The sequence below is a fragment of the Eptatretus burgeri genome, chromosome 3 (assembly GCF_056783735.1).
Source record: "Eptatretus burgeri isolate ZD-2024b chromosome 3, Ebu_testis_v1, whole genome shotgun sequence".
NCBI classification, from domain to species: domain Eukaryota; kingdom Metazoa; phylum Chordata; class Myxini; order Myxiniformes; family Myxinidae; genus Eptatretus; species Eptatretus burgeri.
The window spans coordinates 109168677-109188598 of record NC_140963.1 but is presented as its reverse complement, the minus strand read 5'-3'; the positions used below and the strand labels follow the sequence as shown (position 1 = coordinate 109188598).

General features: G+C 41.0%; 1 protein-coding gene across 2 annotated transcripts in view; it reads left to right on the top strand.

Annotated features, from left to right (window-relative positions):
• The window catches only part of MYBPC1 (myosin binding protein C1), a 60095-nt gene that overhangs the window by 7972 nt on the left and 32201 nt on the right, over nt 1-19922 (top strand). For both annotated transcript variants that reach the window (XM_085874946.1, XM_085874947.1), the window contains exons 2-7: nt 9660-9711; nt 9946-10062; nt 14366-14514; nt 16033-16150; nt 16266-16314; nt 16687-16743. In XM_085874946.1, coding sequence (XP_085731072.1) covers nt 9681-9711; nt 9946-10062; nt 14366-14514; nt 16033-16150; nt 16266-16314; nt 16687-16743 — 521 coding nt within the window. In that variant the 5' untranslated portion in view covers nt 9660-9680. The remainder of the gene's footprint in view (nt 1-9659; nt 9712-9945; nt 10063-14365; nt 14515-16032; nt 16151-16265; nt 16315-16686; nt 16744-19922) is intronic.

The window sequence follows — 19922 nt, the reverse complement described above, 5'->3', positions numbered from 1 at the left end:
CTAAAAAAATAAACACGAGAAGTGAACGTAGAATTCTTCTTACATTCGCTTCAGACTTCACCTACAACTTGTTCGCAACTGTATACGCAATTTCCGGTTACTTCGGCCTGGATTCGGGATCAGCGATCAAATAACGTAAATCACGATGAAAATTTATTTTTTGATGATGCGGGAGATATCTTTATTAAAATCAGTGGAGGAAATATACACCATGTCTGATATTATCTGGGTCTTTCATGTCTCCGACGATGCCTTTATCTCCTGGCATGCATCATTCCCCATGACAAAAACCGGAAACAAAAAATGACCAGAAGCAAAAAAAAAAATGGAAGCAAAAGGGTCATAGCCAACGACACAGATTCCAAATTGCCAGGGGTATTGTGTTATTGTCGTTGTTGTTTCCTATTCTCTCATGTGCACGCGTTAAGTAATATTCACAAGATAGGAAAAAAACCCAATCGTGTTTATACACTGCACAGTGTTTAAAAACAACCGGAAGCAAAAGGGTCAAAACAAAAGGGCTCACTGCGTTCGCCATAATGGACACAACAGGGACTTTCAGGAAGGAAAGCAGGGAATTTGAAGGAGGTGGGTTAGGGGTGGATTAGCAGGGATAGAACAGATCGTGGTTTTGGATGGGGGGAAGATAAGAGATGGTGGTGAACAGCTGTTTTGAAGACCTGGAAGGAAGAGTAGGACTGACGAGAGTGTGGGAGTTTCTTCCAACGGTGTGGAAAAAGAGGAATGAAAGAGTGAAGGTGAGCAGTGATTCGTGATTTTGATAATTTTACCAGAAGGGGGTTGCTGGCAGACCTTGAGCGCCCTGCGGAAATATGAGGGGAGGGGGGAGAGGGGGGCATATCTCATACAGAGCATGGGGGGGGTGCGAGGCCGGAGAGGAGACGGTAGTTGACAGGCAGACCACTGACGTGCCTACAATGAGAGAGCGAGAGAACCAAATACTCAGCCTCATAGTGGGAGATGCCAATGATCCTAAATGCCTTGGTTTCCACAGCGTGAAGCCGAGAAAGATGAGAGGTGGGAGCATCAGCCTAAAGGTGAGAGCACTACTCCATCAGACTGCAGATGAAAGCTTTGTATGTGTTCAGGAGCTCAGTTGTGTCAAAGAAGGACTTCACACGATAGAGGATGCCCTGTCAGCGACTGGCTTTTGAGGCCAGTGTTGTTGGCAACTGGTGACTGGCTCTGGTAGTGTTTTCGCTCATATCTCAAAGGCTGTACATTGAAACGAGCTGAAACTTGGAATATACATCGGACAATACATCCAACTTCATGGCTTTCAAAACAAATTCCATCTAAGTGCCTATATAAAGTCTACAACCCCTTTCAAAATTTTCACCTTTTGTTGCCTTATGGCCTGGAATTAAATTGCATTAAATCAGACTTTTTCCACTTTTATTTTCACATTGTAACCTGCAACTCCCAAGTGAAAACCAAATTCTACAAATTTCAGAAAATTAATGAAAAATACAAAACCAGACAATCATGGTTGGATAAGTATCCACCCTCCTTATAACAGCAATTGTAAATTAACTCAGGAGTAACCAATCACATTCAAAATCACACCCCAAGTTAATTGGCCTCCACCTGTTTTAAATTGCAGTGATTCTGATTATTTCAGAATAAAATCAACTGTTCCTGGAGGTTTCCTCTGCTGGGTCGTGCATTTCACAGCAAAGACTCAACCATGAGTACCAATGAGCTTTCAAAAGACCTGCAGGATAAAGTTATAGAAAGGCACCGATCAGGGGATGGGTATAAACATATTTCAAAGGCCTTGAATATCCCTTGGAGCACAGTCAAGACAATCATAAGAAATGGAAGATGCATGGTACCACCAAGACCCTGCTTAGATCAGACTGTCCCTCCAAAATGGATGACCAAGCAAGTAGGAGGCTGATCAGAGAGGCCATCAAGAGGCCAATGACAATTTTAAAAGACCTACATGCCTTCATGGCGAAGACTGGTGATCGTGTGCATGTGACAACAATATCCCAAGCACTCCACAAGGCTAGCCTGTATGGTAGGGAGGCAAGAACAAAGCCATTACTCAAAAAAGCCCAAGTTGAGGCCATTTGAGGTATGCATAAAACCACTCCAGAGATTCTGAAGCCATGTGGAAAAAAGGTTTCTGGTCTGACAAAACAAAGATGGAACTTTTTGGCCTAAATGCAAAATGTTACTTTTGGCACAAACCCAACACAACACAACACATCAACCAAAGAACACCATCAATACTGTGAATCAAGTTGGTGGCAGAATCATATTGTGTGAATGTTTCTCATCAGCAGGGACTTGTCAGGGCACTTGTCAGGATAGAAGGGAAAATGGATGGAGCAAAATGCAGAAAAATCCTCGAGGAAAACCTGCTGCCCTCTGCAGGAAAACTGAAATTGGGATGGAAGTTCACCTTTTTGCATGACAATGACCCGAAGCACACAGCCAAAACTACACTCACTGGAGTGGCTGAGGAACAAAAACATCAATGTCCAAAAGTGGCCCAGTCAGAACCCCAATCTAAATCCAAGTGAAAATCTGTGGCATGATTTGAAGATTGCTGTCCAACGCTCCCCACGCAACTTGACTGAGCTTGAACAGTTTTGTGCAGAAGAATGGGCAAATACTGTATTGCCCAATCAAAGTGTGCAAAGTTGGTAGAGACCTATCCCAACAGACCCACAGTTGTAATTGCTATCAAAGGTGCTTCCACCAAGTATTAACTCGGGGGGGGGGGGGGGGTGGAGACTTATCTCACCAAGATAGTCTCGTTTTGTATTTTTAATCATTTTTCTGAAATTTGTAGAATTTGTTTTTCACTTGGAAGTTGTGGGTTACGATGTGTAAATAAACGTGGAAAAAGTCTGATTTAATGTAATTTAATTCCAGGCCACAAGGCAACAAAAGGTGAAAATTTTGAAAGGGGGTGTAGACTTCTATAGACACTCACTGTAAGTACAATAGTGTTTGATTTTTTTTTGCTCGTTTTTGCTTGTGGGGTAAACCCCAAAAACTTGGACAAAGAAAAATTTCGACTACGGTTGTAAAATAGTCAAATGCGAGGGCTCATAACTTATGAACTGTTGGATGAAAGTTCATGAAATTTTGAATATGAATAGAGGGACACTTGTTGAGATTTCCAAGTTACCTGCAGCCACATAATTTGGGACAAAGCAAAAATTAGGGACACCATAAAAGCGGACTTTGGACAAAAATATCAATTTTTCAGGTGCTCTAATTCCAGAATTCCAGGTGCTCTAATTCTAATTCTAATAATTTTCAGGTGCTCTGGACCAATGTCCAGAAGAAAACTGGCTGAAACATGGAATACCATATGTAATACAGAGAAACCGTTCCATTATTGAGAAAAATGCCAGGGGCATAGAAAAGGCCATTTATATGGTATGTGCCATGTGGCAAACTATAGAAAAGAAGGGACATTCTATGGTTTGTAGAAAATGCCAAACAATAGAAAAGAAGGGACATTCCATGGCTTGTAGAAAATGCCAGACGAGAGAAAAGAAGACATTCCATGGCTTGTGGAAAATGCCAGACGATAGAAAATAAGGCACATTAGAAAAATCTCATGTGCTTGCTGTACTACCCTTGTGTTCTTTGGAGGAACCAAGTAATGCTCGAGAAAAGTTCATCTATAGGGTCACCTTACACATAAAGGCTAAAACCTGTCAGTACGTGAAGATTTTTGTGTACCTTTAAAACAAAAACACAAAAGATAAGGTGTACGTATGTGATTAATTTGTTTTTAAAATTGGTGCCTCTTAATATGAACTTTTCTAGAGCATTACTTGGTTCCTCCAAAGAGCACAAGGGTAGTACAGCATGCACATGAGATTTTTCTAATGTGCCTTATTTTATATCGTCTGGCATGTTCTACAAGCCATGGAATGTCCCTTCTTTTCTATTGTTTGGCATTTTCTACAAGCTATGCAATGTCCCTTCTTTTCTATAGTTTGCCACATGAGACATACAGTACCATATATAGGGGTCTTTTCTATGCCCCTGGCATTTCCCCAAGATAGCACCTGTCGCTTTGCTGACCAGTTTAATAAAAAGACATCATGTTGTACTTCACAAACATTTTGCTCTATTCACTCTGTGATTTGCCTGAGGCCATCTTCCATCTGCTTGGAAGTCAGCGAACATCACCTTCATCAACCAATGTTGCTGCTTCTATGTGGCGTGAACAAAAATCACTTCCATTCTCAGCAAAACTCAGTGTTGGATGCTTTGGTTTGAACCACTGCTTAAAATGAGTGAAATGAAATATTTTTAAAACTTCAAATTATTCTCACTCACATTTCAACTATCACCATAATGCATATTTATAAATTTGTTTAAACTTTCTTTACATAAGAAGATGATTCATAGTATTGGCTTCCCCTGAGTGGTGCTATATGATACACATTTACATAGAGAGAATTGAGGTCTCCCCCCTCCACCGTAAACCTCCTTCCCCAGATATGCTACCAAGACAAAAACCATACTTAGGGTACCCTGAGGCAACATACAAAATTTGGTTCAATATATTTTTTTTAGTTTTTGAAGCAAATATAAACATACAAATTCACTTTTACACTATAGATGTCAACCAGTGAATATTAACTAGGATGTTAAATGAAGTGAAACTTTTTTTTTGTTAAAAAGGATATTTAACAAAATTTCCTTTTTTTTGTTTTTGCTGCTGCTGTTGTGGTGGTGGTGGTTGTTTGTGTGCTTCTTCGATGTTTGGTACTTTTATATCTTTTTCTCTTGCTTCGAGAAGTATTACTTTATATAATTCCGTGAGCTCTTCCCATGTCCTTGTAAAGGGTTCCTTCTGTTGTAGAATAATAAACGTCAATGTTGGAACCACTGCATGTAGCTCATCCTGCTTCGTCTTCTTCAACGTTGGAAAGGTGGGCTTTTAAAGCAGACAACTTTATGATTAAACGGACACAAATTTTTGTTCCAAGTAAATCGATAATTGGCTTTAAAAATGGTACCATTCTTATTATTCTACAATAACAGGAACATTAAAGCTGCATTAAAGAGCATTAAAGCATTAAAACTACATTAAAGCTCAAGTTAAGGTTGTGCTTCTTCACGTGACAGATGGAAGAACGCGACTCCTTTTTTAAGAGTAACATGAGGTTGCTATTGCTTCCAAGCCAGTCATTCCATATCAACCACTTTGCCCGTTGCTTACCGAGCCACTCGGCAAGTGGAGCAAGCGATTAAGAGGTGCATGCTTCATTATGTTGTAAAAAATGGTCACAATAGTCGGATTCAAAATTATACTACAACCAATGAAATGATCAGAGGCATGCCCCTGTTATGTATACTCATCATATTATTGAAACGTGCATTTCATAATGTAATTTTTACTTACACTTCGCATCCTAATTCAACATCTAAAAACAGGCAACCCCCCCAACCCCGTCCCCCCCAGCCCCCCCCCCAAAAGTGCAGTGATAGGTACATAGATAAGCTCAGCAGGAGGCTCCTCTTGACTCTCCATTTATTTATCTTTCTTTCCCTCTTCCTTGTACTCTGTAGCCGCTGCTGACACAATAAATTCCTTTGGGGAAGTAGTCACAAGAGGATAGAGTAAAATTAACTAGCAGCCGTTGAAGACAAAGTCTCCGATATCCCCCACCATAGTAAATGAGGATTAACAAACTTATATTCCCTAAGCGTGTGCAATATGTATGTGACGTTTCCCCTTGATCTGACCAGCCATTCTGGAGAAGATGTTTGAAGGTTTTAGGGTAACTTCAATATGGCTGCCAAACTATGTGACCTATCAATTAGAAATTAACAAACTTCTGAAAGGATGTCTTGGGGAAAGTGTATGTGAAATTTTGCCTCAATCTGTCCAGCCGTTCTTGAGAAGATTTTAAAAATTTATTAATTTTCAATCCAAGATGGCTGACGAACCATGTGACCTCTGACATCATAAATTTACATTCTGCCTCCAATCCTCCAGTGGAATACGTGTGTGAAGTTTCGTGTTAATCGGATAAGGTATGTTTTCTATCCAAAATGGCCACCAAACCATGTGACTTGTGACATCATATTTTTTACGATGTATGCAGACTTGATGGAAGACGATAGTTGCAAATTTTCGCTTCGTTAGGTTATGTGATTCCAGAGAAAACATTATTTAATATTTTTCTTGAATCCAACATGGCTGCCAAACAATGTGACCTATCAATTAGTAAATATCAAAAGGCACCAGCTCACCACTTGCTTGATATGTGTACCAAATTTCGTAAATATATATTGAGAGGATTTGTAGTTAAGCTCCGGAAATGAAATGTGATGGACGGACGGACGGAACCCATTTCTATATCCCCGTCTACTTCGTTGGTTGGCGGGGGGATAAAAAGAACAACCTGGACAGCATTTGTTTGAATTCCATGGAGACTTTAATGTTGTTAAGCGGTGCCGAGCACTCCATTCCATTGGAGTGCTTGTTTGGGCACTATGAATCAAACAAGGTGCTTGGCAAGCTGTTAGGGTTAGCCGAACAAGAACTCCAATGGGTTTTGCAGGGGAGCCCTAGCAAAATAAGCCTTAGGCCTGGACAACTTGCATACAAGACACGGAGATAATGGATGATACCCATATTTCTTCCAGGAGAGAAAAAGGGTGTCAATATACATTCACTCCTGCTGCTGTCAGTGGTTAAGCCACTTTCACTATTCATATTATTTCATATTATTCACTATTTCATATTAAGTACAGGTGAAAATCGCAAGTTGTCTCCCCATTCTCGCCTGGGACAGAGAGAGGGGGGGGGGGGATAATTTTGCACCCATGACCTGACCCTGTGTATCCTGAGCAAGTATTAAAAATTTGCTGGAGATTGGGCTATCCGTTGTTGATTCTATAATTATCAGACGTACATGCATACAGAGATTTGGCTTATATTAATATTATCATTTGCTTTTTAAAAAATCTTCAGGGATGCTCATTATGTTAAAAAGGTTCATATTTTATCTTGTCATTGAAAAAATAGAAAAGAACACACACACACACACACACACACACACACACACACACACACACACACACACACACACACACACACACACACACACACACACACACAGTAAAACGCATGCTCTTTATGGAGTGTCACTTCTGCCAATGCAGAAGTGGCGACTCTCTTGACAAGGGTTACAATCATGGATGAGTCACCATTCTGATGTATGATGCTAAAGATATATATATTATCTCCAGCACACAAAATATATACCACCATACTATATCATGGAGTCTGGTACTACTCCGTAGAGATGGATGATACAGGAAAAAAATGACTGCCAATTCAAATGTGGACACAATTATTGACTAACAAACTTCTATGGAGTGAAGTCTTAAGAATTTAAAAGCCATACCTGATATTGTTGAGTGTTTTCAAAACTAACCAAGACTTAAAAAGACACCAGAATACGTCGATAAAATTCCAATTTGTTCTTCTTCTTCTGCTTCTTTCTCTCTCAAAACAATGTAAAACTATAGCCCAACCTACCTCAATAACTGCTGAAGCTATGATGGTGATTCCAACACAAGTAAGTTATTTTGTCCCTGGGCTAGTGCATGCAACCCAAAATTTGAAAATATATACAACATTAATCGTTTTATTAGGAAAAGAAATCAAACCTAAATGTGGACTCAACCAAACCAGGCTAGGATCATTGGAGGGGAGACGATGGACAGTACCATTCCAAAAGCGATATGTATCCAAACCATCCCCCAAATCAACTGAAACAAGTATTAAAACAATTTAATAACATAGATGGATTTAATCCACACCGAAATAGCAAATATATAAAACATTAAGCATTTTATTATTGTTTTTAAAGACGGTAATCACATAGTTTCACAAATGTGGTAATTTACATTATCGACTGAACCAAAAGCCAGGATTGAGAGGGAGGAGGGGTAGAATGTACAAGCCAAACTTAATAACATAGATGAATTTAATCCATACCAAAATAACAAAATATATAAAACATTAAGCATTTTATTACTTTAAAAAATTGCAGAAACAAGAAAAAAAAACATTAAAAAATATGTTAAAACGGAGGGATGAAATCTCAAAAAAAAACAACCAAGCAAGTAAGGAATGATACCACATTACGATGCCACAAAATGACAACACAATCCTCTTATGGATTACCATCACGGCATGTTTTGACATTTTACTTTTGCTGTGGGACTGTGTGTGTGTGTGTGTGTGTGTGTGTGTGTGTGTGTACACATAGTGTGTATCTCCAGCACACAAAATACATCCCATACCATATCATGGAGTAGGGTACGACTCCATATAGACTATAGAGGGAAAAATCATACAGGAACAAAATGGCCACCAATTCAAATGTATACACAATGATAGACTTATAAACTCCTGTAGAGTGAAGATATATATATATATATATATATATATATATATATATATATATATATATATATATATATATATATATATATATATATATATATACATACATACACAAACACGCACACATGATGCTGGAATAAGAATGCAGACATTTTTAAGTTGTTCAGTATGCTGGAGAAAACTTACCTCCTCTTCACGAAATTCACCATGGGATCTTTAATAACCACGAATAACCACTAATAGCAAGCAGAAACCCAGGATAACATCCATCCGATGGACAGTGCACACATTGATGCATCACCCTGTATGCAAAAACCAGGATGACAGTTTATAGATGAGTCCAGATTCAAACCCAGGTTTAGACAGCTCAAAGGTGATGTAGTGTGTACCTCCAAGCTACCCTGCAATGTTAAAACACTATAACATGATTGATTGTTATTATTATTATTGTTGAAATTGAGTGGAAGTTGTAGAGCTCCAAAATGACCTGTTTTCACATTTTTACTATTGATGTCCGTACATTACACTTGAGCTGTTTTACCGTCTATTGTGCCTTATTGTGGTGATGATATCAATAAGGTTTGTGCACTCATCCTGTCTGGCTTCAGCATTCTGAGAATAGTACCTCCCTCCTCTCCTTTTACTGCTCTTGGCTCCACTTGTGTATTTTTAACAAGGTATTCCAGTCCAAACAGGAACACCTGTCGTTTAACACTTCTACCTACATCTGCATGTCAACCTGTTATGCGATTCTCCAACACATCCTCAAGAATGATTATACTAATTTGTAGCACCATTACTGCTCCATCCTGCATCCTTAAAAGGCAATAAGATTTCTAAAAATAATTGACTGTCACTGGTCAATGGTCATGAATTAACTTTTAAGTTTACATTTGTAGATTAAAATATTACACCATGAGGGAGCAAATGCAACTTCAGCAAATTTCTCTATTATTATTATTATTATTATTATTATTATTATTATTATTTTTTAATGTGGCTGCACCAACCTTTGTTGGTTCATAATTGTCTGTGAAAAGCATCTGATGACATTGAAATAATAGTTTTTAATTGAGTTTAGTTTTTATTTCATCACAACTCTTTTATACAACATTCATATGTAACTGACTGCAAAGTCTTTCCACAAACCCAAGTTAATCCAAAGCCTTGATGTCCTATAATCACTCAATCATGTGTAAATGTTTTCTCGTTCCTCAATTTCCTTCCTTAGGTCCCTTACTCTTTTTCCACCATGCCTGAACCAACGCCAAAGCAGGAAGAAGGTAACTTCTCTTACTCATGTTTTCAATTCCAGCATGACCTCTAAAAGACCTGAACATCAATCCAGTGGACTTTGTTAATCAAGCAGTTAACCTGTCAGGCATAATGCACAATTAATACATAAATATTGATGCCAGTTTCAGAAACACTTGTCTTTCACTGATAACTCACTTACCAACTACTTTTACTTGCATCATTTCTTTCATTTATTGATGAATCTTCAATCCATGTTCCAGCTCCAGCTGCAGCAGAGGCTCCACCTGCAGCTCCAACTCCGCCACCTCCAGAGGCTGCCGGGGAATCTGAGAAGAGCATGTTTATAGAAAAACCTCAAACAAGCACAGTAACTGTTGGTGAGATTTTTTAAAAAGAAGACATTTACAGTGCAGCACTGATGGAGAATTCCTTACGAAGAGCTTGAGTACTCAATATATAGCAACAGTGATAGATGAGAAGCAGGTGCTGAAAACCAGCCAGGAGAAACTTATTCTTTGGAATTACAAATAAATGGTTTGTAATGAGCAGAAGAGGAAGAGCTTGATTTTGCAAACAATATTATGAAGATGGCTGCTATGTTCGGTGGTTGAAACAGTGCTTCGTTATTATGTCATTTTTTATGTGGTTCAGAAATGTATCACTCTCATCCAAAATATCACATCACTTCACCGGTTTCACTACCCCACGCACGCGAAGCCAAAAGCAGGGTTAAGAAACTGGTTCATGTCTGTCCGTCCGTCTGTCTGTCTGTTTGATCAGTTTATGATTTCGGGACAATGTATTTAAATCGAATGTTGTGTTGTGAACGCAAATGGGAACATGAATAGGAAGACAAGTTTGCCGTTTTACCGCACTTTGGCTCTGAATTTGTCCTGACGGCACATGCAGAGAGAAGTGAGATAATTTTTATAATTCTATCTGCCTGCCTGGCAATCAAATAAAATTGAAAATCACTCTGAACAGGAAACCTATTGTTTTTTAATGACGTCATAAAGGACACAAACAACAAGCACGAATAACTAATGTAGCGTGTTAGATAGGGTGATGTAATAGACACTGGGTAAAATGGTGGTAAAAACTGAAATTGATTTATTTATACACCTCTAAACCTCTTTAAACCTTTATTAAAATTGAATTATAGACTTGAACACTGCATAACACAAATTGCCTTCATAATCCTTCCAATAACAATGCTATATATATATATATATATATATATATATATATATATATATATATATATATATATATATATATATATATATATATATATATATATATATATAGCATGAGAGGGCATGGCATGTGAGATGGTACAGTATCGGGGTGAAGAAGAGGCCGCCGTTATGGCTATGTACGATGCCAAGTGACGCTGCATTCTCTGGTGATCAATAAAGGCTATATTTCCTAAACTGCGACTCAACGTCATCTTATTACAGTGTATAAGGGTGATGTATAAGACTGATTCACAAGCGCCAAGCTTTTGGATTTTTTTTAACGATCTTTAAAGTCATTATTCTTATTAATTGAAGTATAAACCTGAACAATGCACGGGGTATCGTATTCTATAAACTCTCAAGTTGATGTAGTATCCTTGATAGTGTTATCGAATCGGTGGCGCTTAACAGCACCACCGGCTCAGGGGTTATATCGCCAGCTATTTCGGCACAGGTCTCGGGTCATGCGCCTAAGATCATGATACCAAAGTACCCCTGTGCCTTGTCAGTTGGGGACATCCACCCCGGCTACAAACTGGGTTTGATCAGAGACCGATCGAAGTCTGCCACAGTCCGTAGCCAGTTTGGTTTTAAATACAAATCGAGTGATTGTTCTTCAGCGCGACACGAATAAATTCAGGGTGGCAAATTTCGTATGAATCAGCCAGATTTATTGGGAAAAAAAATCGGGGAACACGACACAAGCAAAGCATTCATGAACGTTATAATTAATGTATAACCCGCTCTTATCTAGGGAGCTATGGATATGGGTTTTGCAGGGGAGCCCTAGCAAAATAAGCCTTAGGCCTGGACAACTTGCATACAAGACACAGAGTACTTGGTGGTGCCTCATGGAGGAGAGGAAAGGTGTCGAAAGCACCAATGTGGCTCGTGACAAGCCAATGTCGCTGGATTCGAGCACCCAGACTGAGCATGCAGCGTGGCAAAATGGCGGCGACGTACTCCTATCGGCACCGCTAACGCACGCAGCCTCGGTGTGTCCAGCCCCTGTGAGGTCAATGGCACAAGAGAGAAAGATCTATGGTGTGTTCCAGCTGGTTCTTCACAAGGTCCAGTATGCAAATCCAGGCCTGGCCTGTACACCAGATTAGGCCAAATCTGGGTGTTGGACTCTGCAGGTGGATCGATGGGATGAAAAGATGTGGTCGAGCTGTGCAGGGAGTAAGGACAGTCAGAGGCTTTTTGGTTGGGTTCAGGATGAACCTGGGGATGACCTGCATGCTGGATCCATGGCCAAGGAGGAACAGCTCGTCAAGTCACTCCTTATAAAGCAGATCGCAGACAGGAAAAAGGAGTTCCTCTTGCCTTTCGGGGCGGGCTTTTCGGACCACCTCTGGGGACACGTGATTGGTCCATCGTTCCAGTTTGCAGCAGCTCTCCACCAATGGGTTGCTGGCACGCCTTGTCGACTGACTCTGTCAGGGTGCTGGGTGGGGGTGGGGGCCTCTCGGTACACTACTGTATGAACACTGGATTGCCTGCTACACATTCTGACACACATTTAACGTCCGATTACCAAACAACCTGGCTAAACATGCATTTAAGGGGGGATCTGGGCTTATCCTATATTTCATAACCCACTAAGGGCCCATTTCCGCAACAATAGCACCACATGTCTATATAATATTTATAAGACTACATGTGTATATAAAATATACAGATACATACTGTATCAACCTAAACATTCTAGATGCAATCATAAGATAGTGTTGCGAATTTGCGCCCGCTGGCGTGCGATCGGCCGCTCGACTTGAATGGCGGCCGCCTCGCCCACCGGAACGGACAATTCTGTCGTGACCCTCTCGGAACAACGCCGGGAGCTAGTCACGGGTGGGGGTTTAATCCCACCACGACCGTGCCAATTGCCCACCCGCGCAGGATAGGGTTGCTCGCCAAATTCGATCTACCTAAGTACCTGCGCGGATGGTCGACCAGGCGATCGTACCTCGCCGCAGGCCGACTCCGGACACGAACCACTTAAGCGGTCCGTTCCGTGCTTCAGTGATAACCGAGCGGTGTTATCGTCGGCCTTGACGGTTCCGATTAATTACTAGGCGTATTAAGCCCACTACGAACCCCTTACGTGAAGCAGGATAGAGGGTCAATTAAAAGGAAGGAGACGAAGCGAAACAGGCACAGTTCAACATGCAAGCACTTTATTTACATGACACACGGAGAGCACACATATACAGCCAAACAGTTAAAATGCACATATAGCAATTAAAACAAAAGCAACAATGCAGAGCTACAACCGAATAAGACCGACACACGGAAACACTTAAACAGTTCTACTTTACAAGACACGACGCCACAAGATCCATACAAAAACCCCAAAAAGAAAATGGTGACTTCCCTTTGGGGCCGTTGAGTCCCTCTCCCACGTCCGTCGACGTGGTCGCGCCTGGCCGCGACTCCATGCCCTGGCGTGGCAGGCGAGTCCTCTCCGGCATGCCTCGCGCCGGCCCGTGTTGGCCACTCGACGCCACGGACGGGGTTTCCGGCGCTATCCCAGCGCGGATAGAAAGGGGGGAGGGGGAAACATAGTTGCTCGAGGTCGCGGTGTGTGGAATGGCAGATGCTCCGTTCCACCAGCGGGGTCTCGGGACCGCCCCACAGAAGACCAGGCCAGCAGCCACCACGAAGAGAAGAGCGAGCTGGAAGAGTGGGAGAGGACGAAGAGAGCAAGAGCACCACCACAAGCGCTCCGCTCGTGTCCGACTTTAATAGCCTGGGGCTCCGCCCTTCACTCCGCCTCCATTTTCGGCTCTGCCTCCCCTTGAGCTTCTTGGAGAAGCTTCTTGAAGGGGGCGTGCCCTCACCCTTTCCCTCCACCCCGCTCCGTCCATGGGCCAAGGGAGTCAGTTTTTGGCTTGGAGCCAGAGCATTATTCCCCCAAAAAGAGGCCCCCACCTTTTCTCACCTTTGACCTGCTTTGCTCTTCCGCCACTCCAAAGCGCGGGGAAGTCAGACGGGAAAAACAGGCGGGAAAAATCCACGCGCCATCGTTGTGCCTTCTTCTTTCCCTCCTTGCGTTCTCGACGGTTTCCAATGTGGAAACCGTCGTAGTGTGGACCGTGGAGGATGGCGTTCATCAGCGGGGGTAGTGGCGAAGATGGTGGTGGTTGTGAGGGTGGCGGTTGAGATGTGGTTGGTTCAAAATAAAGATAGAACAGAAAAACGGCTATCTCAAAGCGTCGCAGCCCGAATGAATCACATAAATTCCCTCTAGACAACGGATTTGGGCTAACTACACATGTACTTAAGAGATATCTCACCTACGGGACCTGAATGGTGGTTTGCGAATTTCCACAGCCGTAACAATAGATTTACATAGAAATGGCAGACAGTTTGACATAAACTGATGGAAAGCAATAAACTTGCCAATGTGTTGTTAACATTGCAACATATCACTGACCCACAGGAGGAGATGTGTCATTCATCACAAGGATCTACTCGGATATGCTGACCAGGAAGCCCAATGTGAAGTGGTTCAAGGGAAAATGGCTGGACCTAGCGAGCAAAGCTGGGAAACACTTGCAGTTCATTGAGACTTTTGACAGAAACACAAAGGTACAGAGAGAGAGAGAGAGAGAGAGAGAGAGAGAGAGAGAGAGAGAGAGAGAGAGAGAGAGAGAGAGAGTCAGGGAGAGAGAGAGAGAGTGAGTCAGGGAGAGAGAGAGAGAGTGAGAGTGAGAGTGAGAGTGAGAGTGAGAGTGAGAGTGAGAGTGAGAGTGAGAGTGAGAGTGAGAGTGAGAGTGAGAGTGAGAGTGAGAGAGAGAGAGAGAGAGAGAGAGAGAGAGAGAGAGAGAGAGAGAGAGAGAGAGAGAGAGAGAGAGAGAGATTGTGTAAAGATGGTAAAAAATGGAGAAAGAAAAGGAGGTATGGAAGGAGCGAGAGAAATATACAGTGGTGTCCACAAATTCCCATTCCAAATTAAAACCATAATTAAAAAATATTATGAAATGGGATACAATGATGCGATTTGCTGCTTAGGAAGGAACATTTCTCAACATTTTATTGTCAACTAGACGACCCGTGAACCCGTTGGGTTCCCCTTGTCCCAGAGCTTCATAAAAAAAAATCATAAAAAAAAAAACACAGGGAGCTCCAGCGAACTATACCGCTGAGGTTGTTTGCATTGATCAAATTCTCCCAGAGTACTTCACTGAATCGGGAATTGATTTTTTAGTAATTTTTTTCGTTGCCCGATTTTAACAAAACTTGAGACTGCACACCGCAGGAGAATGGTGAGTAAGGTGGCCGTAAAAGTTTTGCTCTATCGTGTACCGTTTTGGCTTTATTTCGGGAACATACATACATACATACATACACGATGAGAGTTTTAGTAATATATAGATAGAAGATATCATCAATGAAATCCAAATAGACTGATGGGGACTGCGCTCAAACGACTCACGAACATGTTCAACATCCTCATCACTTGTGCTTGGCCAGCCTGCCCCCTTCCTCGGCAGGACGCTAAATCATTTTAGTTTCCGTAAACTTTTTGTGCCACTCACAAATCTTTTTCTCGATGGTGGCTGCCTTTCAGAGATCGATAATCCTGAAGCTTTGTTGAACCTGTGCAGCGAACTTGGTCTCCATAAATCAGGCAACACTGTACTTTTTCTAGTGGGGATGCCATCTATCTATATATTACTAAAACTCTCATCTTGTATGCATGTATGTATGTATGTATGTATGTTCCCGAAATACAGCCAAAACGGTACACGATAGCAGAAATTTTTTAGGGTCATCTAGTTTTCCATAAATGTGATGTCACGTGTCACAGGAGAAACCTTGAAATGAAAAAGAAAGTTAATAAAACTTTGAGAAATGTTCTTCCACATACAGCAAACCACATCCATGTATCCAATTTAATTACTTTGTATTAATGTTTTAATTTTTTTCAGTGTAATTCGTGGACAAGCTTTAGATTTGTTGAAACAGAGAATGATTTCAAAGAAATACCGAAGATAATTCTGAGAATAGCCTGGTTGAGAAGACAGGAACTTAACTGAAAAACAAAATGTAATCATTTCCTTCTTCATTCTCAGTTTATTTTCCACTATTCACTCCATCTTTAAGATTCACAGTTTTGAGATGAAGATCATCAAGGCAAAAGACACGTATGCTGGTAATTACCGCTGTGAAGCAAGTTTGATGAACAAGAGTGAAACGGTGAACTTTGACCTCACCGTTGAAGGTAAGAAAACTGCCACATTTACTATTTCATGTGTTCATTCCCTCCGTTTCTTTGAATTTAGTGTTTCAAAGCCTTATTCATTTTTTATTCTCATTATCCACCGCACAACTACTAGCTGAGAAACAAGGACCTGGGCTGGACCTCCGAGCAACATTCCGTAGATCGTAAGAAACTACCTGTGCATTGATCGTACACACGTCACCGTACACCATATACCCTTTTATAGATATTCTCCTCAGCACCAACAATAAAGATTGAAGTAATACCAAGAAGAGAAAAAAGTTGTCGTGTTTTTGAAATGGTAAACTTGAGATGTACCGATTGAGAATCAGGACCTTGACAGATAATGACTATAAATGAGATGCGGGGTTAAGAAGCTGAAGGTTTTAAAAAATTAATTCTGGGATTGCAAAGTTTGTTTATTTGTGTATATGAGGGCAGAACAGCTGAAATTTATGAATCTGAAGAAGTTAGACATTTGGGCTTGGTGATCTGGAAAAGACGAGATATTGAGATCAACTTCGTTACCATTGCAGGAGTGACGGAGCAGACGATTCTGGTGAACTGGACTTCAGTGGTCTATTGAAGAAACGGTAAGAAGGTTTTGAAAAAACCAGAGTTGGTGTCAAAGCCACCCAATGCTCGCCTGTTTATACATTTATCGTTTTTAAAAGACTCGTCTAATAATTAATATTTTTTTTATAAAGCATTGCAGTGAAGTCTGATCCAAATAATTTTAAAGCAATATATGTATTTGTATATTGTAATCAGTAACAAGAGTGCAAGTGAGCACAATATATGCCCGAACAAGAAGGTATATACAGAATTGTGCTACTACGTGGAAAACAGCATCCAGGTTGCCATGGCAACCACTTTATATGACTAACGGATGTCACCACATACCGTCTCCACAGTCTGTACCTATGTACCAGATATGAAACGTGAAAGTTGAAAACTTTTGGAGTTAGAGTGCGGACAGGAACGGCTGGAAAAGAGCATCCTGGTTGCCATGGCAACCACTTTAGATGACTAACGTATGTCGTGACACACCGTCTCCACAGTCTGTACCTATGTACCAAATATGAAACGTGAAAGTTGAAAACTTTGGGAGTTAGAGTGCAGACAGGAACGGACGGACGGACAGACAGACAGACAGACGACACATAATACGCCCCAATATATATATATATATATATATATATATATATATATATATATATATATATATATATATATATATATATATATATATATATATATATATATATATATCAGGCGTATAAAAAATAGTGCGATAGATAAAAACATTATAAAGGAAAAAAATAACTTGCACCAAAAATTTTAACATTTTCACGCTCATGCTCACGCTCACGCTGACACCGGGGGTATCGCAATAGCTCTCTGTTCTTCGAACAGGCGAGCTAAAAAAAAAAACAATAAAAACATCTGATTACTTAAATAATAATATCCCAACCATTCAAAACAGCATATTATGTGGCGATAAAATAAATATTACACAAGAGGAACGGTTTCCTGAAGTAGTTTGCTAGTAAACAGCTTCATGTCATTTGGAGAAAGTCTGAGAGCTTTCATGAAACATTCAATATCGTTCCCTGGTGGCAATGAGGTCCTTTACTTGCTAACATACTGTACCTCCTATATCTCTGGTTTAAGGTTGGATGACCACTGAAAACTTATTCGACTAAACCTGCCAACTTGTATTATGGAGCATGTCATCCTTGATAAAGGACATTCATTTGACTAGTCCCTCTGCTTGCACTTACTTGTCGATGCAACATACCCCATGGTACCTTGTGCACAAAGTTGACCTTTGGGTTAATACCTTGACCAAATCCCCTCAAAGGATAGAGTGTGGGGTTGATCATTTTGCCTCATTAATACCCTTCCTAAACTATAACTGCCACAGATCCCACATGAGGATCTATGATTAATGAACTTCCAATGGGAAATCATATCAGATAACATTTATTCAAAAAATCAGAAGTACAATAAGAGCAGCCTTCTGCCTATCCCTAAGGATTGTAGGAATTTTGAGAAGATTTCATGACTCTTATTCAAGGGGAAGCTCCTCTTGAGAAATCCCAGCCAATTCAACAGAATTATTGAACCTAGAGAATATATTCAGAACAAATAGTAGCAACATGTAGCATGACAATGAGTCCAATACAGCTTGTCTAAACACCTCTTGTAGCCTCTTCTCAGTGTCACCTCGACTACTAATGCCCTGGAGAAGCATCTAGACCATGATAGACTCTCTCTCTCTCTCTCTCTCTCTCTCTCTCTCTCTCTCTCTCTCTCTCTCTCTCTCTCTCTCTCTCTCTCTCTCTCTCTCTCTCTCTCTCTCTCTCTCTCTCTCTCTCTCTCTCTCTCTCTCTCTCTCTCTCTCTCTCTCTCTCTCTCTCTCTCTCTCTCTCTCTCTCTCTCTCTCTCTCTCTCTCTCTCTCTCTCTCTCTCTCTCTCTCTCTCTCTCTCTCTCTCTCTCTCTCTCTGCTTTGGACACAACTTATGTTGTGGACTAACTGCTTGGAGAGATTCTGGGCTAAAAGCGTCAAAAACCTCAATGATGGGTGTGTGTGCCCAGCTCACATTCTGGATCGTCAATGAATCAGGCAGTCAGTAAATATAAGTGTGTCAATCTTGTATATAAAGAAGAAAGTTAGCTTTTTTGTGTTCATTTATGCATTCACACTCTGCGGGAACCAATGCATCAAACTTTGCATGGCTTCTTCTTTCATCCAAAGGAAGGTCGATGGTTATGTTTGGATAAAAAAAAATTCCAATTTTTTTTTTAATAAAAACCAAATAATTGGCCTTCCGGCCTCAATCGGATCCTGTGCTAATCCACTGCCTTGCATTTTCCCCTGGAAATGATCGAGTAATATGTATTGTGAAGATTGTATGTTGAGGTTGTAGTGATTTGTTGTCAACAACACAAATTTCATGAGTATAGTGTTTACACATGCGCCTGTTAAAAAGATTGCTTTACACAGGTTTATTCTAACACTTCCATGTTCAGGCCTCAAGCCAGTATGTTGCTTACACACTGCCGTGATCGAGAAATATGTAGGGATTGTAGGCCCATTGTGAAAATCATATGTTGAGGTCATATGTATGCAGGCTAATAATGGAAACTGTGTATTCCTTTGGTGCATTTCTCCCCAACCTCTGATCATCCCCATCTCAATATGATCCATCTGGTGTTTTTTAAACTTTAATCTACCGCATCACGAAAATCGGAATGGTCAGATGCCTGCCGGAGCACTTCTGTAACTCCCAATGGAACAAGTGTTAATAAATCTTAACCTACCTTACTTGCATTAGAAATAGTGCCAAACACCACCAAAATGACCCAGAATTGACAGAAACAAATCAGATCTAAAGAGAATCTTCTTCTTCTTCTTTTGGCTCGCTCCCGTTAGGGGACGCCACAGCGGATCAACCGTCTCCATTTCGCTCTATCCTCCACATCTTCCATTGACACTCCAACCACCCACATGTCCGCCCTCACCGTATCCATGAACCTCTTCTTTGGCCTTCCTCTTCTCCTCCTGCCTGGCGGCTCCATCTTCAACATCCTTCTCCCGATATACTCCGCTTCCCTCCTGAGCACATGTCCAAACCATCTCAATCTCGCCTCTCTCAGTTTGTCTCCAAACCGTCCCACCTGCACTGTCCCTCTAATATACTCATTCCTTATCCTGTCCATCCTCGTCACTCCCAACGAGAATCGCAGCATCTTTAACTCTGCCAC